Raw genomic sequence first — 24,316 nt, forward strand, 5'->3', positions numbered from 1 at the left:
AAAAATATGATAGCAGATTTAAAATCCACATAGGAGCTGGTTAGGGGTAGAACAGATGTTGTAAAGAATTAAATCAGTGATATGAAGGACATACCATTACTTTCAAACTGCAAAGTAAAAGGGCAAAGAATAAAAAATTTTGAGAAAGGAGATGGATATTAACGCAGAAAATAGAAAAAAGAGTGCTGTAAAACAATTGATATTCCCAAAGGGAGGCTAAGAATAAATCAACATAAAAATAAAGGTATGAGAAAACTTTTCTGAAGGTCTGTTTATGAAAATTTAGAAGATTCTCCCTGTATCAGGGAGATGTTGCAAATCTAAATGTCATAAAACAATAGAGTGACATATGCTCTGTGTTTAGGCCAAATGTTGTGACTCAAGAATCTTATGCACACGCTTGCCTTTGTGTGTGCAGGCAGCAGAATGACATTCTTGAATATGTAAAGCCTCAGGGATACATCACTCAGATATTCTTTTTGAAAATAAAATTACTGATGATGTACTTTAATCAACTTAAAGATAAGCAAAAACGCAAATCAAAACAATACAACAAAGAAAAGAATACAAAAGGAGTAATAGTAAAGGCCAAAATTAACTAAAATAGAGGTGAATTTAAATATTTATTGTGTACATGATATAAAACAATGCAAATGTCAAAAAATTCTTGAGAGAAGGGATGTAAAGTTAAAAAAATATTAAAATGGCTATCTAGATCAACATTCTCAGATTGTTTAAAATAAAGCTAAAATGGACAGGAGAAGGAGAAGTAAGCATGTGCTAAGCTATTATTTAAAAAGATAGGACAGAAGTTAATTTTTTACTTGCTGAATATTAGAGAATTATATGTTAAAAATAATTATGAAATATTTATAGTATCACTGGTGAAATTAAAACCTGTCTGTCTCTGTCTATCAATCTATCAGAACATGGAGGAGTTTGGAACCAAAAAAAGCCATATAAAAAAGGAACATAAAAAACTAGGAAGCATAAAGAAAAATTCCATAAATAAGAATATTTTAGTGATAGCAACAAATCCAATAATCTCCCTTATTAAAAAAATAAAATGTATAATTTGAGTTAAAAGCCAAATCTGTGTGATATTTACAAGAGACTTAAAATTGATTAACAGAGAAAGAATAAAGCAAAAGAATAGGTAAATATGTATAAGTGACACCGTTGAAAGTAACAGTCGAGATATTAACTGAGCTTATACTAGTCTCTCCCATTAACTTTGTTCCCAACTGTCATTCCCCACCTTCCACTCAAACAGATTTGCTTTTCTTTGTGTTTTTTAAGTTGGTGTTTTGGTTTGCATTGAAGATTTTATTTCAAGAAAGGATTTTACTGATATAAAAACATGTGTTTCCAAAATGTCGGCATTAGGTCATTTCTGAGTTTAATTTTGGAGCTTTGATTCTGTAATTCTATACATTAAAGAGACCAGATCAGTGTCGGAATGGTGCTTCTGTTGCCCCTTTGATGTACTTACTCCAATTTCTCATGCCTACTATATGCCAAGCACTGTAGTACATACTAGGGATCCAAGATAGGTAAGACAGTAATTTTGATCTTGAATCTGGTAAAATTTTGGACAATAGACTTTTCTCCCCCCATGTAAAGTAAAATAAATGTCGTGGAAAAAATTTGCAAGGCAAGTTAGTTGCTCTTTCTCTTCCTAATAAGGTAGGTATTTGTGAAGTGTTTTGATTTTGCCATTTAAAATATGGAGGAGAGGGCCTCCCATCTCCTAATTCTCCCGGTAGTCCACGCTCCCAGCCACCGTGCATGTTCCTCTCTATTTCTTAGTTTTTTCTCAGCTTGGTGATGGCCATCATAGCAGCTAGTAGAAACTTTTTGATGCTCTCATGGAAAATTTCCTCTCTACTTTCAGTTTACAAGCATTTTATTTATTTTACTAAAAGACCAAGAGAAAAAAATAGAAGAGAATTATAAAAGGAAAAGACCAAAGAATATAGGATTTTTGAGTTAAATAGGTCTCCAGCCAAACTAATATAAATAGCTGAATACAAGTATTTTTAGCTAGCACTGATTCATTGTTTGAAAAGGTTTGTGATTGTGTGTGTGTGTGTGTGTTTATGTGTTGTTGGTTTTGTTGTTGTCATTCCTTCCCCATTCCCTGTACCTGTCAGTTGCCCTTTCAGCCTCATTTGGGTTGCCAGCAGATGTGTAGCCGGTATCCTCACCCCACTAAGTGACTTGAGTTTTCTTACCTACTGGCGAGGCTCTGTACCCTCAATTGCCATGTATGTGGAACCATGGCTGCTGTTTTACTCCCTCCTTCCCTCCAGCTGTACCAGCGTTTCCTTTTCCTACTTTTAGATCCGTATAATGTCCATGTTGGGTATGCTTATCTGCATTTGCATGCGAAGAACTTTCTGTGAAGAGAAATTTTCATTTAGCGCTCATTATTCGTGCTGCCATCCCACCTACTCAAAGGATGCCACGTTTAGGAAAGAGATACTTATGGTGGGGGGATTTCCTCCCGAACTCTGTAAATGCTTATACAAATCATTCCTAACAGTGGAAGAGAAGGCTGCTTCATCATAAGCTGTATGTGTTTGGGGAATATACACACATTATTTATTGTATTCTCCTAAATCTTGTGTGATTCCTTTCCTTTGGCTAATAGGTAATTTAAAAAAATTTCAAAAGTGATTGCTCCCTTTTTGAGTTTCTTACATATCAGTTTATTTTACAGGGAATCCACATGCAGGTAGATTCAAACAATTATTAACTTTGACCAGAAAATTGGTATTGGAAGTATAGTATTGAAATAATTACATGGTAAATGATTATGGTTAACCAAGTCTCTGTCTTGAAATATCTAATTTTATATTAAAAATAAGTTTAAGATTACTGCTTCATTGTTTGTATTTCTCCTTTAAGTAAACTTTACTTGTCTTCTGGTAAATTTTACATGTCTTCATCATGGCAGGTTCATGACTTGCAGAGTGAACTTGATAAAGAAAAAGAAGATGCTCAAAAGAAAATCCAAAAATTGGAGGAAGCTTTGAAGTGAGTAAAATTGTAATATATTTAATTTAAAAAATACTCCTGTTCTAAACTGTGAGCTAAGTTAAGTAACCAGAACCTAAACATATTTTTATAATAGGCGTGCTACAGTTTAGTTTGAGTCAGTTTTCCATCACAGATCTCTATTTTCAGAATTTTATTACTAGCTAGAAATTTTTTTAAAAAAGGAAACAATCAGTTTAGCTGTTTTTAAGTAATGGGAATGTAAGAAAATAGAACTTAGTGATTTCAGATGTTTTCTTCCTCTTAAATGAAAACAGATTAAAAAAAACCCAAAACAACATTTAGGCCTTAGGATATTTGGAAATTCCTCTGTAGATTTTTTTGAGAAATTTGGGTAATGAAATGGTCTAGGTGTTATATCTGAAAATGGACTAATGGACTACTATACAGGCATTGTTTAGGAAAGGTTTTGTCTCATGATATAATACTTAAATATACACATTGAAGTGTTAGATTTTATTTGTCTTCTCCATTCATTTACTAAGTTGATTAGACTCTACTTATCACTAAGTTTTATCTTGCAGTTTTTAGTTGGAAAACATTGATTTTTTTCAATAAATATTGAGTTCCCACCATGTGTCAGACAATGTGTAGTCCCTTCCCAGAGGACCTTATAGTCCAGTTGGAAAGAACTTTGGCAATTATACTACAGAATGATAAGAACTTTAATAGGAGACAGGTCAACAGGGTACCTGACCCGAGAAAGTGATTTAAGAAGGAAAGCTTACTTGAGTGCAGAGTATCTAGCTAACTCCCAGAGAATCAGGCAGTTTCATTTTTCTTGCTGCCCCAAACCTCCAAGCAGGAATAACTTACAGAAAGGCCAAAAAGAACACCCAACATCAAACAAACGTAGTATCAAATTCTGCCTGGGAAGATTGCATAACCATTCCTTCTCCCTCACTTTGCTTGTTAGTAAAATGTATTGGCTGAGTTGCTGAATATAACATCTTAAAATAATTTATGTGCTGTGGCATCACAGGATATCAATTTTTTTTTGTACAGAAGGACTTACTGCTTATTTTTGTTTGCATGGCAACATATGAATTAGATGAAATCAGAAGAGAACTATAGGGCTGGCCCCGTGGCTTAGCGGTTAAGTGCGCGCTCTCCGCTGCTGGTGGCCTGGGTTCGGATCCCGGGCGTGCACCAACGCACCGCTTGTCCGGCCATGCTGAGGCCACGTCCCACATACAGCAACTAGAATGAAGTGCAGCTATGACAGACAACTATCTACTGGGGCTTTGGGGGAAAAAATAAATAAAAATTATAAAAAAAAAAAAAAGAAGAGCACTATAATACTCATTAAACGTTAAGTCAAATAATGGTATTTTATACTCCAGCTTGAATAATGACAAAACTGGAGCATCCTTGCTTTCTTTAAGGATGGGATACCCTCTCTTTATTCCTCATTAATTCATTTTATCCTTAAAATATTGGTTAACTTTCTTCATCTATTCAGTTTACCACACTTTTGTTCTACTTTGTCTCTGTTCTTTTATAATTTCTTTATACTTTTTTCATTGGTTTGTTGACTTGTATTTTATATCCCTAAATGAAGAGATAATCTCTTTTAAATAACAGTAAATCAACAAATATTTGTTCAGTACCTACAATGTCTATATATTGTAGTATCAAACTAAGAGAAATAGAAGGTTTAGAAGATAAAGCTCAAGACAGCTCTGTTCTTATCGATCTTAAAGTCCAGGTCAGGCATTTGAAGTACTTAGAGTTGACAGTAAGTGCAGTGGGAATTCAGAAAGATTTTTTCAGTGAGATGTTGGGAGTTTATGTGTAAAACTGTATAGTATCTTTTAATGTTCACTGATAGATAATGAAAGAACCCTGAAACCTCTGTAGTTTCCTATATGCAACATAATCATTTTCTGAGCCGAGAAACACTCTTTAAGGCTTTAAAAGTCTTTACCAAAATACCAAATTTTACCTGGAGTTAAAAAAGCTAGTTTAGATTTTTTAGTAAAATTCCCCTGTAGATCTATTTCTCCATTCCCTATGTAGGTGATGTCTTCATTTTGACTACATGTCTAGATGATTCCAACAAGATAGCACCTCGTATAGCAGGAGAAATCTGGTCTGAAAGTAGCAGAGTAAGTTATTTTGTGGTCTGAACTTCAAAGTAAACAGCACAAGCTGACTATTTTCCCTAAAGGAAAATATTCTGGGGAGGCAACTGTTACTGGTTTTGAATCTAAGAATAGTGGTAAACTCAGTTGGTCCAGAGAAAATTCGATTTTTCTAAAAGACAAATAACTACATTTGTTATAGAAATTTGCCTTGATTATTAGCAAAATTTTTTCTTTAATAAATATACACAAAGGTAAAAAATCTCACTTTTAGAATGTGGTGGTATTCATTCATTTAATCATTCTTTCATTCACTCAGTAAAGGTTATTTCTTGTGTGCATGTTGAATGTATAGTAGATGATATCAGAGAACAGGAATATATACATATGAATTCATATACATATGAATACATGATAAATTATTCAACTCAATCTTTGGTTTAGGGCTCAAGTTGATACTTCAGAACCAATCCTTATTTAAGAGGAATACTGGTTTGAAGTCAGCATTTTAAATGCTAACTCCTTAAAGCAAATTTGCCTATTGTTATTGTTTTTCAGAAATAAAACTAGTCTAATATTACTGCCCTATTACTATTTACAATTTTTATTCCACACATATCCTAAATTTGCTTCCTACTTCATTTTTATTGTAGAAAATAATTTTAATAGCTTCCAGTAACTGAAAATTATCTGAAACTATAACTGTAAATGGTATGAATTGTATGTGTTCATTTTTCATTTTTCAAAGACAAGTAATTAAAGTATCTAGGAAACTCAGTAGACTAATGAATGGAAAATGACCATATATAACAAAATAATTTGGTGTAACTCTTTGAAGGACTAACACTGAAAAAGTATATGGTGTTTTTGGAGGAGTTAAAATCTATAATCAACAGATGTAGATAGTATAGATTTGGTTTATTCCTTTTTCAATATTCATATGTTTGCCAGATTTGATTTCTAAGTTTTTGTTGCTATAAAAATAATAAAGCATTGTTCAGAGATGTTGTGTAAATTGTCTATTTTAAGGTATTCAATGAAACATTCCAAGGTCATCTTTTCAATTGATACCTTTTTCAAACTCCTCTTTGGCGGTAAAATACAAAACTGCCTTGAAACAGATTTATTCTGATCCGTTTTACCTTTTTTGCATTGTCAAATTGTAAACATTATAAATATTTCTCCTCTGACACTGATATATGTAAGCTTTCTGTTTTTCAATTAATATTGAAAATATGTAGTGGTAATTTCACTAGAACATATGATAATATTGGTCTTTACATGATATGGTTATAAATGACCCTAGAGGAAGCAAGCCCTTGTTTAACTAAAACATATTGTTTTGATTGTGGTGCTGTATGTACATATGTATGTATATGTGACTGTGTGTGAATATATACACTACAGATAAAACTTTTACTGGTTTTTAAAAAAAATACAGAGAGAGAAAACAAATTCAAATCTGGGCTATAACCTCGCAGGCCAGAGGCCCCTTGACATTACTAAAACAAATTCATCATGCATTTTTGTTCAAAGGAGGCATGTCATGAAACTGAATATTCCATTAGTCTCCTTTTCAATCATTACTTTGAATTTTTGTCACAATTACTTTATAACCCTGAAACATATGTTTAGCTGACTTTTTGTAAATTTATATACTATATAAAATGTGGATATATAAGATATTTAATTACATAAGTATTTAAAAATATCGGTTAGGTTTGCTCTTGCTTAGACTTTGCTATAAATAAATATACTGTAAGGAAAGGTGAAACAGTGGCTAATTGTACCCTTATAATTTTTTAATAATTTTTAAAGCTAGGTAATATAGTCCTATGGTTAAAAATCTGAAAGATGGGAAAAGAGCATGTTGGAGAAAGCCCCCTTCCGTACGAGCCCTCTAGCTGCACATTTTTCCTCTTTGAAAGAAGCATTGTCTCAATTCCTTGTGTCTCCTTTCATGTGCAGTTATTCTTTCCCCATCATCTTTTCTCCTTACACTCCACATACACCCTGATCTTTGTTTTGTTTTCTGCTTTTCACTTATCGATATGTCTTGGAGATTGTTTCATGTAAGGACATAAAGAGCTTCCTCGTTCTATTTTGTGTATTTGGTGTAATTTATTTTACCAGTTCTCTATTGATGAATGCCAGCGCTGGTGGTCTAGTGGTTAAGATTGGGCACTGTCATCCACAGGACCTGGGTTCGCATCCCAGTCAGGGAACCACACGACCTGTCTGTCATTATCATATTGTGGCAGCTGTGTATTGCTGTGATGCTGAAAGCTATGCCACCGGTATTTCAAATACCAGGAGGGTCACCCGTGGTGGACAGGTTTCAGTGGGGCTTCCAGACTAAGAGAGACTAGGAAGAAGGACCTGGTCACCACCTTGGGAAATAATTGGCCATGAAAACCCTATGAAATACAGCGGAGCATTGTCTGATATAGCACCAGAAGGTGAGAGGATGGTGCAAAAAGACCAGGCAGGGTTCTGTTCTGCTGTCCACAGGGCGCTAGGAGTCTGAATTCTCTCCATGGCACTAACAACAACTATTGATGAACACAGGATGAAAATTCTTCCATGTGTCTTCTAGGACATGTATGGTTTGATTTTAACACTTAAAACTGTGATCTATTTGGAGTGTATCCAGTGTAGGTTGTGAAGTATGGACCTCTTGTTTTTGTTTTTTGTCAAATGGTTGCCCAATTACCTCAACATCATTTATTTGAAATAATAAATAAGTAATAAGGGAAAAAGGAGTAAGTAATAAGGGACAAGATCTTAGTAGTTATTTTGTAGAAAATGCTAACTAACCACTTCTTATTTTGACCCTCAATAAAAGCTGAAGTCTTAATATTAAGAGGTGTTTTGGCATTTTGTGGTGACCTAAGCTAATTTAGCCCTAATATGTTTCTTCTGGGTTATTTAATTTCCCGATATTTTAACTGTGATACAAGGATGAATTTAAAAAATAGATTCTGTGTGTGTGTGTGTGTATAAATACAGTGAAAGGGACCTGGAAATATATATATATATATGTGCCAAAGTGTATGGAGTGAGAGAAGGGGAGATATTCGTGTTTTCCTCTCTGTATTTGTATAGAGTTAGAATCTTTTCCAATAAGAATATTGTTTATTACTTTTGTAGCTTAAAACAATAATAAAGGCAAAAGAAACCAATAAAGATTTTAGAAGGAAGAATTATAAAACATTAATAATGGCTACCCCTAGTTAGTGAGCGTATAGGATTTAAAAAAATTTCTCTGCACTTTATATATTCTAAAGTAAATGTGTCCTGCAACTCCTCAGGGTCTGGAGACACTTTCAGCTTGTCCCAGATCACTTAGCTAGCACGGGGTGGAGCGGCTGTAAACCCAGACAGTCTCTGGAAATATCTGAAGTCTAATTATTTTGAGTTTTTGGCTGAGAAAACCTTTTATGTATTTCATATAATAAATGGATAGGTGATAAGGTTAACATCCCTTTTTTTTAACAAGTGAGAATTTTTCTCATCTAGAATGGAAGGACACCCTGCCACAGCCTTTTAAGACAGTTTGTTAGGAGGCCATTGGAATATAGAATAGGAAATACAGCTTTTTAATAAGTGTACAATTGGGGTATTTTTAATGAAAATAAAAGATATTCTGCATGATGATTATAGTATATTTTAGAGATGTTTTAAGTTTTCTTCTTGTGGGAATTCGCAATACATAGGTAGTAATATATAAATTCATTTTCCACTTTTAGTTTATCAATCTTATTTTATAAACTTGAATCTGACTGTAGCACACACATTTTGATTCCTAATGGCACAGCAGATTACCGTGCACTGGTTATCAATTTTAAGAGTGTAAGGCACTGTGCACTGGTTACCCATCCCTGGGGAGGACTCAAACTATATGGAGGATGGCAAAGATCATCACAATGCCAGCCACCAGGAATAGAAGTCCAAACACTTGTGCCCACTGCATCTTAGTACGGAGTCACCGGGAACACAATGCAATCAAGCACTGAATGGAACAATGCTTTACTCACACCGTGAAGAGACAGAGCAAGATCAGCTTTAGTAGTGGGCGTCGGTCCTCCATGAGCAATGGGTCTCTCCTGATGGCTGACACAGGGCAATTTGCCTACCTGTCCTGTGCTGCAGTCTAAATATCCCGTCCCCTCCCTGCAGAGATATAACAGTGGAGTTGGCTAGGGGCCATGTGATGCATACACTTCAAACAAAGACAAAAGAGCATTTAGGGGTCAGCCTGGTGGCGCAAGCGGTTAAGTGCACACGCTGCACTGCCGCGGCCCAGGGTTCGCTGGTTCAGATCCTGGGTGCGCGCAATGACGCACTGCCATTGCTTGCCAAGCCATGCTGTGGCGACGTCCCATATAAAGCGGAGGAAGATGGGCACGGATGTTAGCCCAGGGCCAGTTTTCCTCAGCAAAAAAAGAGGAGGATTGGCAGATGTTAGCACAGGGCTGATCTCCTCACACACACACAAAAAAAAGCATTCAGGGAAAGATATTCTCACACAAGATGATAAAGCCAGCACAGGCTTTGTGGGCTCTTTATCTCTGGGTAAGGAAGTGTTCCAAGCCGAAGGCCCATTCTTCTGTGGCTGAGTGGGGGCCGAAAGATTGCGTGCACGAGACTACCTTTCCCAATGCCTAAATATTCTCCTATTTCAGGGTAGGTAAATCTCATGCCTGAACTGTACTTTCAGGAGATTATCCTGGCAAGAGTGAGAATATCATAAATTTGAGTAACAAGAAATTGGAGGCAGGAAAAGAGGGAAGATGAGGCTACAGTAACAGTCCATGTAAGAGACGTGACTCTGCGAAGGTGATGAGTCTGTGATGAAGATTATAAATGCAGCGTCCAGGAAAAACAGCTTTTCTGGAACTATTCAGTGTCATCTAAGCACCTTTTTAAAAAATTCAGTCAGAATGATCTTCCACAAATAATTTCCAAGAGATAAGCGGACAGAAAAGTTACATGGTTTTATATTTTTATTCAATGTAGGAGCAACATAGATTGTTGAGTAAATGGAAACATGAAGTACAAATATTGAATTTTTAAATACCATTTCATGATTTCAGAAGATAAAAATTTAAAGATGTTTAACTTTTATTATTAAATTTTTTCCAGCTTTATCGAGGTGTAATTGATATATAACATTGTGTAAATTTAAGGTGTTCAACATGTTGATTTGATACACTTATATATTGCGGAATGATTACCACCTTAGTGTTAGTGAACACCTCCATCAGCTTACATAGTTACCATTTCTTTTTTGTGGTGAGAACATTTAAGATCTACTTTCTTAGCAACTTTCAAGTATATAACACAGTATTGTTAACTGTAATCACCATGCTGTACATTAGATCTCAGGAACTTATTCATCTTATAACTGGAAGTTTGTACTCTTTTACAAACATCATGTCATTCCCCTTGCCTCCCGTTCCCTGGTATCCACCATTCTACTCTGTTTCCATGAGTTGGGCTTTTTGGATTCCACATATAAGGAATGTCATACAGTATTTGTCTTTCTCTGTGTGACTTATTTCACTCAGCAGAGATCATACAGTATGTGTCTTTCTCTGACTTATTTCACTTAGCATAATGCCATCAAGATCCAGCCATGATGTTGCAAATGGCAGGAATTCCTTCTTTTTTATAGCTGAATAATATTCCACTGTATATATATATACATACCACATCTTCTTTATCCATTCACCTATTGATGGACACTTAGGTTGTTTCCTTATCTTGACTATTGTGAATAATGCTGCAATGGGAGTACAGATACTTCTTCAAGGCCCTGATTTCTTTTCTTTTGGATATATACTCAGAAGTGGGATTGCTGGATCATATGGTGGTTCTATTTTTAATTTCTTGAGGAACCTCTATACTCCTTTCCATAGTGGTTGTACCAGTTTCCCACCAACAGAATAAAGGGTTTCCTTTTCTCCATGTCCTCGCCAACACTTGTTATCTCTTGTCTTTTCGATAATAGCTATTCTAACAGGTGTGGGGTGATATCTCATTGTGCTTTTGATTTGCATTTCGCTAATGATTGAGCATCTTTTCATGCACCTGTTGGCCGCTTGTATGTCTTCTTTGGAAAAATGTCTATTCAGTTCCTCTGTGGGTTTTTAATTCAGATTGTTTGGTTTTTTTGCTATTGAGTTGTATGAGTTCTTCATATATTTTGGATATTAACCCCTTATCAGATATATGGTTGGCAAATATTTTCTCCCTATCCATAGTTTGCCTTTTCATTTTATTGATTGTTTCTTTTGCTGTGCAGAAGCTTTTTAATTTGATGTAGTTCCATTTATTAATTTTTGCTTTTGTTGCTTTGGCTTTTGGTGTCATATCCAGTGTCAAGGAGCTTTTTCCCTATGTTTCCGTCTAGGAGTTTTTCTAAGTCTTTAATCCAAATCTTCCTCCAGATTTGGGAAGTTCTCAGCCATTATTTCTTTTTAATTTAATTTAATTAATTAATTAAATTTTTTTTTTTTTTTTTTTAGTTTTATTGAGACCTAGTTGACGTGTATCACTGTATGGGTTTCAGAAGCACAGCGTAAAGGTTTGACTTATATATATTGTGAAATGATTACTACAATGAGTTTGTTTAGCATCCATCATCTCATAGATACAATAAAAAGAAATGGACATGGGCCGGTCCGTGGTTTAGCGGTTAAGTGTGCGCGCTCTGCTGCTGGCGGCCCGGGTTCGGATCCCGGGTGCGCACCGATGCACCGCTTGTCCGGCCATGCTGAGGCTGCGTCCCACATACAGCAACTAGAAGGTTGTGCAACTATGACATACAACTATCTACTGGGGCTTTGGTGGGGAAAAATAAATAAATAAAATCTTTAAAAAAAAAAAAAAGAAATGGGCAAAAAAAAAATTATTGTAATGAGAACTCTTAAGATTTACTGTCTTAACAGCTTTCATACATGTCATACAGCAGTGGTAAGTCTAGTCGTCAAGTTGTACATTACATCCGTAGTACTTATTTATATTATAACTGGGAGTTTGTACCTTTTGACCACCTTCCTCCAATTCCATCTACCCCCACCCCCCACCTCTGGTAACCACAAATCTGATCTCTTTTTCTATGAGTTTGGATTTTTTTTTTTCTTTTTTAGATTCCACATAAGTGAGATCATACAGTGTTTGTATTCTCTGTCTGACTTATTTCACCCAGCACAGTGCCCTCAAGGTCCATGCAAGTTGTCACAAATGGCAGGATTTCCTCATTTTTTATGGCTGAATAATATTCTATTGTATATATATATACCACAACTTCTTTATTCGTTCATCTGTCCATGGACACTTAGGTTGTTTCCATGTCCTGGCTGTTATAAATAATACTGCTATGAACATGGGTGTGCAGATATCTTTTTGAATTAGTGTTTTTGTTTCCTTTGTGTATATTCCTAGAAGTAGAATTGCTGGATCAAATGGTGGTTTTATTTTTAATTTTTTGAGAATCCTCCATACTGTTTTCCATAGTTTAGCCGTTATTTCTTTAAATAAGCTTCCTCCTCTGTTCTCCCTGTCTCCTCCTTCTGAAACTCCCATAATTCACGAGTTGGATCTTTTGGCCGTATCCCATAGCTCACGTAGGCTTTCTTCACTCTTTTTCATTCATTTTTTTTTGTTTCTTTCTGACTGGGTAATTTCAAAGTTCCTATCTTCTGTCTCACAGATTATTTCTTTTGCTTGATCCATTCTGTTGTTGATGCTCTCTATTGCCCTTTTCATTTCATTCATTGTATTCTTCAAGTGCAGAATTTCTGTTTGGTTCTTTTTTATGATTTCTCTTTGTTAAATTTCTCATTTTGTTTGTGTGTTTTCCTGATTTCATTGAATTGTCTTTCTGTGTTTTCTTGTATTTCATTGAGTTTCCTTAAAATAGTTATTTTGTATTCTTTATCAGATAAATTACAGATCCTCATGTCTTTGGATCAGTTACTAGAAGATTATTGTGATCCTTTGGTAGTGTCATGTTTCCTTGATTTTTCATGTTCCTTGAAGTTTTGTGTTGCTGTCCTTGCATTTGAAGAAGGAGTCACCTAGTAGAAGTCTTTATTAACGGCCTTTAGGAGAGAAATAACTTTCTTTAGCCCTGCTACTTATTCTGAGAAGCCCTCAAAATAAGTACACCTGATCCACGCTTCTTCCTCCCTCTTGTGGCAGAATTCTTAAGCTTGTGTGCTTTTTCTCGATCCTGCAACATATCAGGCCAAGTGCTGACAGCTTCTCTTTTGTTTTTACAAAAGTGGTGCTGAAGCTCAAGTTTGTGGTCTCTCCCTGGCCCTCAGGTTGGGACTGGCTTTCTGTGCATTCTCACTTGCCATCTGCTAAGGCTCGCTCTGGCTGCCACCATTGTGAGCGCGCACAGGGAACTGACCACAGGGTGTCGGTGTGTGTAGGTAAGGCACACAGAGTGTGGGGGTGACTGTGGGCCTGTTGGGGGTCTGTGGGTAGCGCATTCCCAGTAGCTCATAGGCAGGCTTCTTGATGGAGTCTATGATGCATTTAATGCCTTCTGAGAGTCCCATCTGCTGTTCTTCCAGCCACTTCCTGCCCCCAATCATGCAGCTCACAATTCAATACTCTGGATGAGAGGAGAGAGAAATGAGCTGCTTTTGTTCAACATTTAGGTTTGTAAGATATGTTATAGTTACATATCATTGTAGTTTATTCATTTTTGTTTGTTGAATAGCATTCCAAAGTGAACATATCACAATATGTTTATCTATTCAGTCAGTGTTTAGGCAGTGCCTAGTTTGGGGATATTATTAATAGTGCTGCTATGAGCATTCTTATTATGTTTCTTTTGGTAAACACATTTATCTTAGATGTAAAACGCCATCTAATTTTTATTTTGTGCCAAGTAAGACATGTATGTGGGGAGGATAGGCCTTTAGACTATTCAGTGGCATTATCAAAGAACCAGTTGACATTAGTGGGGATTCAAGTTGGTTTGGGACCAAACGGAAGAAGTTATTGAGTTTCCTCACTTTTACTTCACCCTAGTGTGGTTTTGAACTTCCAATTCTGAAAACATAGTCATTATATCAACTTTGTTTGTTTAGGAGGATCTAAGACATGAGTGATCTGATTCATGGACCTGCTAGTTGGTAGATGGGTGATTATAAGCTAATTGAGCAAGAATTACAGGTATGGAAAAAAATGTGAAAATTTCTTAAGGAATTATTTTACTATATTCTTGATGTTTTTTTATATTCCTCCCTCCAATAAAGATTTCAAGGTTTCTGTTAATGGTAGCTGTTTTTTTAAAAAATATGTAATAATATTTCCATATATCATTGCTTTTACAAGTGTAATTTCACTTGCACATGGAATTACTAGAAAAAAATTCTTGATGTTTTCTAAAGTAATTCAGAATGTTCTTGAATTATATTTTTATTTGACCGCTTTTGAAGCCAACTCTCAATGCTAGTAATATTCAGCAAATGTTCACCATTGAAAGTCATTCTATAAAATTATTTATTTATACAAAAATCAGCAGCACCACTTCTTTTTCCTGGCCTTATCTATCGTTTTGTTTAAAATGAGGAAATTTATGAAATAGTTTTGGAGTGTTATTTTTCTGAGAAACTGACATATAGCTTTTAAAAAACAGTCTGTTCTTGCTCAATATACATAGTATTTATAATCTCTCATTACAGTGGAAAACAGATTATTTACCCCTAAAGTTATATTTTTAAAGGAGTTATATTTTTAAACATGAGTGGAAAAGCTTTCCTATAAGGTTCTTTTAAATCTCCTTCATTTATCTTTGGTTGCTAGTTTGTTGTTATAAATCAACATTTATAATATTAGTAGGAACAGGGATTAATCTTCAAATAGGAATGCCTTAAAGATAATAAAACTGCAAAGTTATAATGACAGTGTTTTTGCACTTTCATTTGCTAGAAACTAATCTTAAAAGAAGACTTAAATGGAATACTAAACAATCTTGTGATTATTCAAAGAGGGAGTGGACTACATTTTGATTAGGTTTGTTTTTAGTGGAACATTGCCTACTGCAACAATTTGGATGAAGTTGCATTAAAAGCAGATAACTTTCCAGTTTACCCAGGAGCTTGAATTTTGAGTTTTGGTAGAAAGAGAGAGCTAGGTTAAATCAGTCTTGTGTAGGAATTTGAAAGTATAGCTGAGTAGCATAATTCTAAATTTAGTTTTATACATTGCTGAAGTGAGGAACTGTGGCTTGATCATTTTGTTTGTAAGATTGATAAAAAATATATTAAAGAATTAATGGTGATACATACTTTAAAATGGAAAAAATTTGAATTAAGGGGCTATCTGGAAAGAAGCTAAAAGGAAGCCTGCAAACTTGAATCGTCAATCTAAAGATTTCTGTGCCTAATAAGTGAATGAAAACATCTTTACAGAGTCACCTTGGTAAGAAATTTTATTCCATTTAGAAAACAAATTTGGACTTTCAAAAAGTTTTCTTGGAAGATTAATTATAAAAACTGTTCCACTGTAATATAAAAATAGCCTGTAACTTATGATACTATTAAAGAAGATGTGGTTTTAATTGAGAATATATGAATTTAAAGACCAGTTGAGTTTGTAAATTTTCAGGATATTTTTTCTATTATTATTATTACTAAAGTTAACAGATACAATTTATATTCAATCAAAATATGTCAAATTTTCATATCTGCCTATAATGTTACTTTTAACAACCTAGATATTGTGTAGCATCGGGGAGCAAGAAGAAATTATTTAACGTGCATGAAATCATTTTAGATTTTATGTAACTAGAATTAGATTAATTATATCAAAGTAGGATAAAATACAACCAGAATCTGTGGATGTAACCAAATGTAAATGTAACCAAAACCTGTGAATATGGAGGGCTGACAGTATTCATGGTACTACGCCATTTTATATAAGGAAGTTGAGCATCTGTGGATGCTGGTGTCCACTGGGGTTCCTGAAACCAATCCCCTGTGGATACCCAGGGACGACTGTAGTTCTATTTTTAATTTCTTGAGAAACTTCCATACTGTTTTCCATAGTGGCTGTACCAGTTGACAGTCCCACCAGCAGTGTAAAGGTTTCCCTTTTCTCCACATCCTTGTCAACACTCGTTATCACTTATCTTTTTTTTAAGAAATTATTTTATTGAGGTCATGTTGGCTTATAACATTGTGTACATTGTTATATTTCTGTTTCTGTATAGACTGCGTCGTGTTCGCCACCAGTAGACTAGTTCTCATCTGTCATCATACGTATGTGCCCCTTCACCCCTTTTGCCCTCCCCCCATACCTGCCCCTCTGGTAACCACCAATCTTTTCTCCTTATCTGTGTATGTTTTGGTTTGTTTATCTTCCTCTTATGACTGATATCATACTTGAAATCAAACAAATCGTATTTGTTTTTGTCTGTCTGACTTATTTCACTTAGGATAATACCCTCAAGGTCCATCCATGTTGTTGCAAATGGCATGATTTTGTCTTTTTTTATGGTTGAACAGTATTCCATTGTGTATATAGATATATATATACCACATCTTCTTTTTCCATTCATCTGTTGATGGGCACTTGGGTTGCTTCCAGGTCTTGGCTATTGTGAATAACGCTGCGATGAACATAGGGCTACATATCCTTTTGAATTATTGATTTCATATTCTTTGGATAAATACTCAGTAGTAAGATAGCTGGATCATATGGTATTTCTATTTTTAATTTTTGGAGAAATCTCTGTACTGCTTTCCATAGTGGCTGCACCAGTTTGCCTTCCCACCAACAGTGTATGAGAGTTCCCTTTTCTCCACATCCTCTCCAACACTTGTTATTTCTTGTCTTGTTAATTATAGCCATTCTGACAGGTGTGAAGTGATATCTCATTGTAGTTTTGATTTGCATCTCCCTAATAATTAGTGATGTTGAACATCTTTTCATGTGCATATTGGCTATCTATATATCTTCTTTAGAAAAATGTCTATTCAAATCCTCTGCCCATTTGTTGATTGGGTTGTTCATTTTTTTGTTGCTGAGTTGTATGAGTTCTTTATATATTTTGGAAATTAACCCCTTGTCGGATATATGATTTGCAAATATTTTCTCCCAGGTGGTGGCTTGTCTTTTCATTTTGTTCATGGTTTCCTTTGCTGTGCAGAAGCTTTTAAGTCTGATGTAGTCCCATTTGTTTATTTTTTCTTTTATTTCCCTTGCCTGAGTAGACAACACATCAAAGAGCATACTGCCTATATTTTCTTCTAGGAGTTTTATGGTTTCAGGTCTTAGCTTCAAGTCTTTAATCCATTTTGAGTTAATTTTTGTGTGTGGTATAAGATTATGGTCTACTTTCTTTCTTTTGCACGTGGCTGTCCAGTTTTCCCAGCACCATTTATTGAAGAGACTTTGGTTTCTCCATTGTATGTTCTTGGATCCTTTGTCGAAGATCAGCTGTCCATAGATGTGTTATTTTATTTTTGGGCTCTCAATTCTGTTCTGTTGATCTGTATGTCTGTTTTTCTGTCATTACCATGCTGTTTTGATTAGTATGGCTTTGTATTATATTTTGAATTCAGAGTGTGTGATACCTTCAACTTTGTTCTTTTTTCTCAGAATTGCTTGGGCTATTCAGGGTCTTTTGTTGTTCCATATAAATTTTGGGATTCTTTGTTCTATTTCCGTGAAGAATGTCATTGGGATTCTGATTGGGATTGCATTGAATCTCTAGGTTGCTTTAGGTAATATGGATGTTTTAACTATGTTTATTCTTCCAATCCATAAGCACAAAACGTCTTTCCATTTCCTTATGTCTTCTTAGATTTCTTTCAATAATGTCTTATAGTTTTCAGTGTATAGGTCTTTCACCTTCTTGGTTAAATTTACTCGTGAGTTGTGATTGTAAATTGGACTGTATTCTCGATTTCTCTTTCTGCTAGTTCGTTATTGTTGTATAGAAACGCAACTGGTTTTTTTTGTGTGTGTGTGTGAGGAAGATCAGCCCTGAGCTGACATCCATGCCAATCCTCCTCTTTTTGCTGAGGAAGACTGGCCCTTGGCTAACTTCTGTGCTCATCTTCTTCCACTTTATATGGGATGCCGCCACAACATCAGTGCTGTGGTGCATCAGTGCACATCTGGGATCTGAACCTGGGCTGCCAGCAGTGGAGTGGGTGCACTTAACCGCTACGCCATGGGGCCAGCCCCAAAATGCAACTGATTTTTATATGTTGATTTTGTACTCCACAACTTTGCTGTATTTGTTAATTATTTCTAATAGTTTAGTTTTGTGGATTCTTTAGGATTTTCTATATGTAGAATCATGTCATCTGCAAATAGGACAGTTTCACTTCTTCTTTTCCAGTGTGGATCCCTTTTATTTCTTTTTCTTGCCTAATTGCTCTGGCTAAAACTTCCAGTACTATGCTGAATAAAAGTGGTGAGAGTGGGCATCTTTGTTTTGTTCCTGTTCTCAGAGGAATGGCTTTGAGTTTTTCTCCATTGAGTGTAATGTTGGCTGTGTGTTTGTCATATATGGCCTTTATTATGTTGAGGTACTTTCCTTCTATATGCATTTTATTGAGAGTTTTTATCATAAATGGGTGTTAGATCTTGTCAGATGCTTTCTCTGCATCTATTGAGATGATCATGTGATTTTTATTTTTCATTTTGTTAATGTGGTGTATCATGTTGATTGATTTATGGATGTCGAACCATCCTTTCATCCCTGGAATAAATCCCACCTGATTGTGGTGTATGATCCTTTTAATGTATTGTTGTATTTGATTTGCTGGTATTTTGTTGAGGATTTTTGCGTCTATGTTCATGAGTGATATTGGGCTATAATTTTCCTTTTTTGTGTTGTCCTTGTCTGGTTTTGGTATCAGGGTAATGTTGGCCTCATAAAATGAGTTAGGATGCGTCAAACTCACTAAAAAGAAAAGAGAGAAGGCTCAAATAAATAAAATCAGAAATGAAAGAGGAGAAATTACAATGGACACCACAGAAATACAAAGGATTATGAGAGAATACTGTGAAAAGCTATATGCCAACAAATTGGATGGGTAAATTCTTAGAATCATGCAATCTCCCAAAAATGAATCAAGAAGAATTAGAGAATCTGAATAGACCAATCACAACTAAAGAGATTGAAACAGTAATCAAAACCCTCCCCAAAACCAAAATTCCAGGACCAGAGGGCTTCTCTGGAAAATTCTACCAAACATTCAAAGAAGATTTAATACCTATCCTTCTTAAACTATTATCTTTTTGATAATAACCATTCTAACAGATTTGTGGTGATATTCACTGTGTGGTTTTGATTTGCATTTCCCTGATCATTAGTGGTATTGAGCAACTTTTTATATAAATTCACGTTTTTTTGAGACCTTTCTTTTTTCTTTTTTTTTTATTTTTATTTTTTTTTTAATTTTTTGTTTATTGCAGTAACATTGGTTTATAACATTGTAGAAATTTCAGGTGTACATCATTGTACTTCTATTTCTGCATGGACTACATCATGTTCACCACCAAAATACTAATTACAACCCATCACCACACACATAATGTAGATGGTTATCACTCTAAATTTTCTTCTTAGAACTGCTGTTGCTGCATCCTGTAGTTTTTGTTGTTGTGTTTCCATTTTCATTTGTCTCAAGATATTTTTTGATTTCTCTTTTGATTTCTTCTTTGAGCCATTGGTTGTTCAGTAGCAAATTAATCTCCACCTATTTATGAATTTTCCAGTTTTCTTCTTGTAATTGATTTCCAGTTTCATATTATTGTGGTTGCAAAGATGCTTGATATGGTTTTAATCTTCTTAAATTTATTAAGACTTGTTTTGTGGATTAACATTTGATCTGTCCTGGAGAATGTTTCATGTGCACTTGAGAAGAATGTGTATTCTGCTACTGTTTGATGGAATGTTCTGTAAATGTCTATTAGGTCCATCTAATCTAAAACACAGTTTGATTCCATTGTTTCCTTATTGACTTCCTCTCTGGATGATCTATCCATTGTTGAAAGTAGGGTATTGATATCCCTACTATTATTGTATTGTTGTGTATTTCTCCCTTCAGATCTGTTAATATTTGCTTTATGTATTTCTTTCCTCTTGTGTTAGGTGTATAAATATTTACTAATGTTATATCCTCTTGATGAATTAACCCCCTTATCATTATATAATGACCTTCTTTATCTCTTGTTATGGTCTCTGTCTTAAGGTCTGTTTTGTGTGATATAAGTATAGCTACCCTTGCTCTCTTTTGGTTTCCATTTGCATGGAATATCTTTTTCTATCCCTTCACTTTCAGTCTTTATATGTCCTTAAAGCTAAAATGAATGTCTTGTAGGCAGCTTATGGTTGAGTCTTGGTTTTTATTGTCCATTCAGCCACTCTGTGTTTTTATGTTGGAATATTTAATCCATTTACATTTAAAGTAATTTTTGATAGTTGTAGACTTACTATTGCTGTTTTGTTCATTGTTTTCTGGTTGTTTTGTTATTTCTTTGTTTCTCTCTTGCTCTCTTCCTTTGTGATTTGATGATTTTTTTCTGTAGTGGTATGCTTTGATTCCTTTCTCCTTATCTTTTGTGTATCTGTGGGGTCCAAATCCTTTGCTCCTCAGAGAGAAGCTGGAAGTTGGGAGTTTCCTCCCAATTATATGGCAGTACAGCAGGGGTGGTGTTTATGGCAAGAGTATGTCTCGGCCTTTCTTAGCTGATTCATTGTAGCCCAGATGTATAGCCACAGGTTGTTCCTGTGCCCATTAAGAACTGCTTCTTTGTTTGCTGCAGTCCTGTGGGACTGGTAAATGCAAGTCTCCTGCCCTGCAACCCCCGCCCCCCGGCCCCCAGAGCCAGGCAATGTGTAGGAGTTACTCAACTAGTTTCTGGGCTTCTTTCAGAGTTAATTACTCCATGTGTAGCTGTACATTCAGTGTGTCTGTGGGAGGAGGGGCATCCCGTCGACCCCTTCTAGTTTGGAGTTCTTTTTCTTCCTGACATTCTTTCTTTCCTATGCTTTCATGGTACCAGAAGCATCTGATGGTTTTCTGCCTAACTGATTGGGCACTCCTTTTCAATCTCCTTTGAACTGAGTCCTCCTTTTCCACCAGGATTCTGTATTTTAGTTTCCCAGGTGCAGTCCTTGACCATCTTTTCTTCTCTGTTTGCACCCACTTCTTGAATGATCTCATTAAGCCCTCTAGCTTCAAATACCATATATTTAATAAATCTTGTATCTTTATCTCTGGCCCAGAGTTGTCTGTTATACTCCAGAATCTTTTATTCAACATCTTTATTGGGTTGTTTATTTTCTATTTTTTAGCATCTTCTTTCCGTATCCATTTTTGGATCTTTTATTATTCCTTCATATTTCTAATTTTCTGTCTTATGTTTTATCTGGGTTTTTTTTTTTTTTGTCCTCTGGGTATATGTTTAAGATAGTTTATAACATCCTTGATTTGATTTTCTGCACCTGTGTTTCTGTTCTTTTCCACTTCCATTATGAATTTTTATTCTGCTCTAATTTTTTCTTTCTTTTTTATCACTTCTTTATCTTAATCATTCCCTATTTTTAATCTTATTGTATTCTTTTTATCTTAGATAATTCTTAAAACTTTACCCCCTATTTCATAGAGACTGTCTTCTATCATTCAGGTACCTCTCGGTTTTCCTGATATTTTCTTCTGGATATTGTATTAGATCATTTTGACAGTAGATTTTTCTTTTTCTTTTTTTTTTTCTGTGAGGAAGATGAGCCCTGAGCTAACATCCATTGCCAATCCTCCTCTTTTTGTTGAGGAAGACTGGCCCTGGGCTAACGTCTGTGCCCATCCTCCTCTACTTTATATGGGACACCACCACAGCATGGCTTGACAAGCGGTGTGTGGGTGTGCACCCGGGATCTGAACCTGCGAACCCCGGGCTGCCAAAGCGGAGCACATGCACTTAACCGCTATGCCACTGGGCCAGCCCCGACAGTAGATTTTTCTTGTGTGTATCTCGAATGTTTCTTTTCACTGGTTTTTATTCCTAGGTTCTGCAATAGCTTTCAGACTCCAATTGGTATTTTTCTACCTTGTTACTCAATCTCGAACAAGGTAAATTTTGTCTGTCTTGATGTTTTATTTATTTAACAAACACTTATTGATTTTCTACTGTGTGCACACTTTTGTAGATACCATCTGACATTAGTGTATTATGTATTTTGGGTATGGATTGTCCTGTCTGTGCTCCATGTCGACTTGTATAATGTTCATATTCTCTTGAAGATCTCCAGCTGGATAAAAACATTATTTGTCAGTTGTCAGTGAAGTTCCAAGTTTCTAGGAAAATATCACCTGTAGAAACTCTGCTTTACTGATGGGATACTTTTTCATAACTTACATGGTGAGTCTCTGTTTTTCTGAACAGCTGTGAATCCTATAGTTCTCAGTTTATTTTGAACTCAGGTTTCTTCCTATTTTGGTATCCATCTATATTACTTAGCTGTGGAAATTACAGCTCCCTGCATACAATACACCATTATTCATCCTTTACTCTCAACCCAGATGTTTTCTGGGGGGTACTGGCTCTGAATGGATGTATATAAAACATCAACAGATGTTACTCTGATGTTCCCTGTTATATGGAAGAATCCCAGCTACCAAAATTTTTGATTTTTTTAGACACAGAGTCTTTGACATGAGGGAGGAAGAACGTGTCTTCCTACCTCATTTTTCTCAGGTTTCGTTTCCTGAAACCAATTGACATTTGCTTTTTTATTTTATTTATTTATTTATTTTTTTGTGAGGAAGATCAGCCCTGAGTTAACATCCACGCTAATCTTCCTCTTTTTGCTCAGGAAGACTGGCTCTGAGCTAACATCTATTGCCAATCCTCCTCCTTTTTTTTTTTCCCCAAAGCCCCAGTAGATAGGTGTATGTCATAGTTGCACATCCTTCTAGTTGCTGTATGTGGGACCTGGCCTCAGCATGGCCGGAGAAGCAGTGCGTCAGTGCGCGCCGGGGATCTGAACCCGGGCCGCCAGTAGCAGAGCATGTGCACTTAACCACTAAGCCACAGGGCCAGCCCAACATTTGCTTTCAGGTGGACCTGTAGAGATATTTTTTATCAATCCCCTTCCATTTGCTTTGTATTTATTAGTGATTTCTCCTAGGTTCTTTTGTTGGGTTGTTTGTTTATCTAAGTTCTTGTTGTTATTGGGATTTTTTTTCCACTTTTTCTCTCTTTCTCTTTCTAGGTATTTTAGTGAGCATTTGAGAGAGATTATTCAGGAGATGCTAGACAGATGTCATTTTGTGTATGAAGACTAGAACTATTCTTAACTTGTTTTTTGAAAGAATTCTTTTTGAAATGTAATATATACACTTCCATCCTTTTTATCATTGCCCAATAAAAACAATTTATGGTAAATTGGCATCATCATTTTTGGAATGAATTATTGTGGTTTGCTGTAGATTCAATTATAGATTAGTTTGTGTGACTAAAATCTAAATACACAGTGACCTTCTCATGACCTTGAAACTTGATTTTAAAAAGTCCTTGATCTCAGCTTGCTTTGTGGTCTTTTGCCTCTTTTTCAAGAGGATAGTGAGCCATATGGAGCTGTATGACCTCCTGAGCAGTGTAATGCTGTTAGCTTTCTGCAAAATTAATAAGTGAATCAAAGGCTGACTCAGATCTTCCAAATGTTTTTTTTTAACTCCAGAAAGTCATCATATTCTCTGTTGCCATGAGTGTTCTTTGATTTTCCCACCATTGATATATGCTTTATTAATATAATAGACCACAGTCAACTCGATCTGAGCTTTTATCCCTATTTTCTTTATTCCTGACATGATTTGTTCATGGAGTATGTAGGGAAGCCTTTGTCATCATCTCCTCCTCCTCTCCAGTCTCCTGTCACTAATTACATGTAAAATTGGTGCTGTTTCTATTCTTGCCACTCCAAATGAAAATACTGTTTCTAATTTCATTAACATCCTTGTTTTTAACCCTTACTTTCTTGTATTCTGTTAACTTATAAGGTGCGTCCCTGGACCAATCCTTCCATCAATTCTTTGCCTCCTCTCATGATTATTTTATGTTTCTCCATTATGCAGCCTAATTCAAGACCCCCTTGTTATCTCTCAACTGCATTGGTCCTTATAACA

At 35.5% G+C, this 24,316-nt stretch overlaps 1 protein-coding gene across 4 annotated transcripts in view; it reads left to right on the forward strand.

The window, feature by feature from the left end:
* CEP112 (centrosomal protein 112) overlaps positions 1 to 24,316 on the forward strand; it is a 449,689-nt gene that overhangs the window by 123,159 nt on the left and 302,214 nt on the right. For all 4 annotated transcript variants that reach the window (XM_087441468.1, XM_087441471.1, XM_087441469.1 and 1 more), the window contains one exon: positions 2,960 to 3,039. In XM_087441468.1, coding sequence (XP_087297594.1) covers positions 2,960 to 3,039 — 80 coding nt within the window. The remainder of the gene's footprint in view (positions 1 to 2,959; positions 3,040 to 24,316) is intronic.

The sequence above is a fragment of the Ceratotherium simum genome, chromosome 16 (assembly GCF_057802395.1).
Source record: "Ceratotherium simum simum isolate JZ-2026a chromosome 16, ASM5780239v1, whole genome shotgun sequence".
NCBI lineage: Eukaryota > Metazoa > Chordata > Mammalia > Perissodactyla > Rhinocerotidae > Ceratotherium > Ceratotherium simum.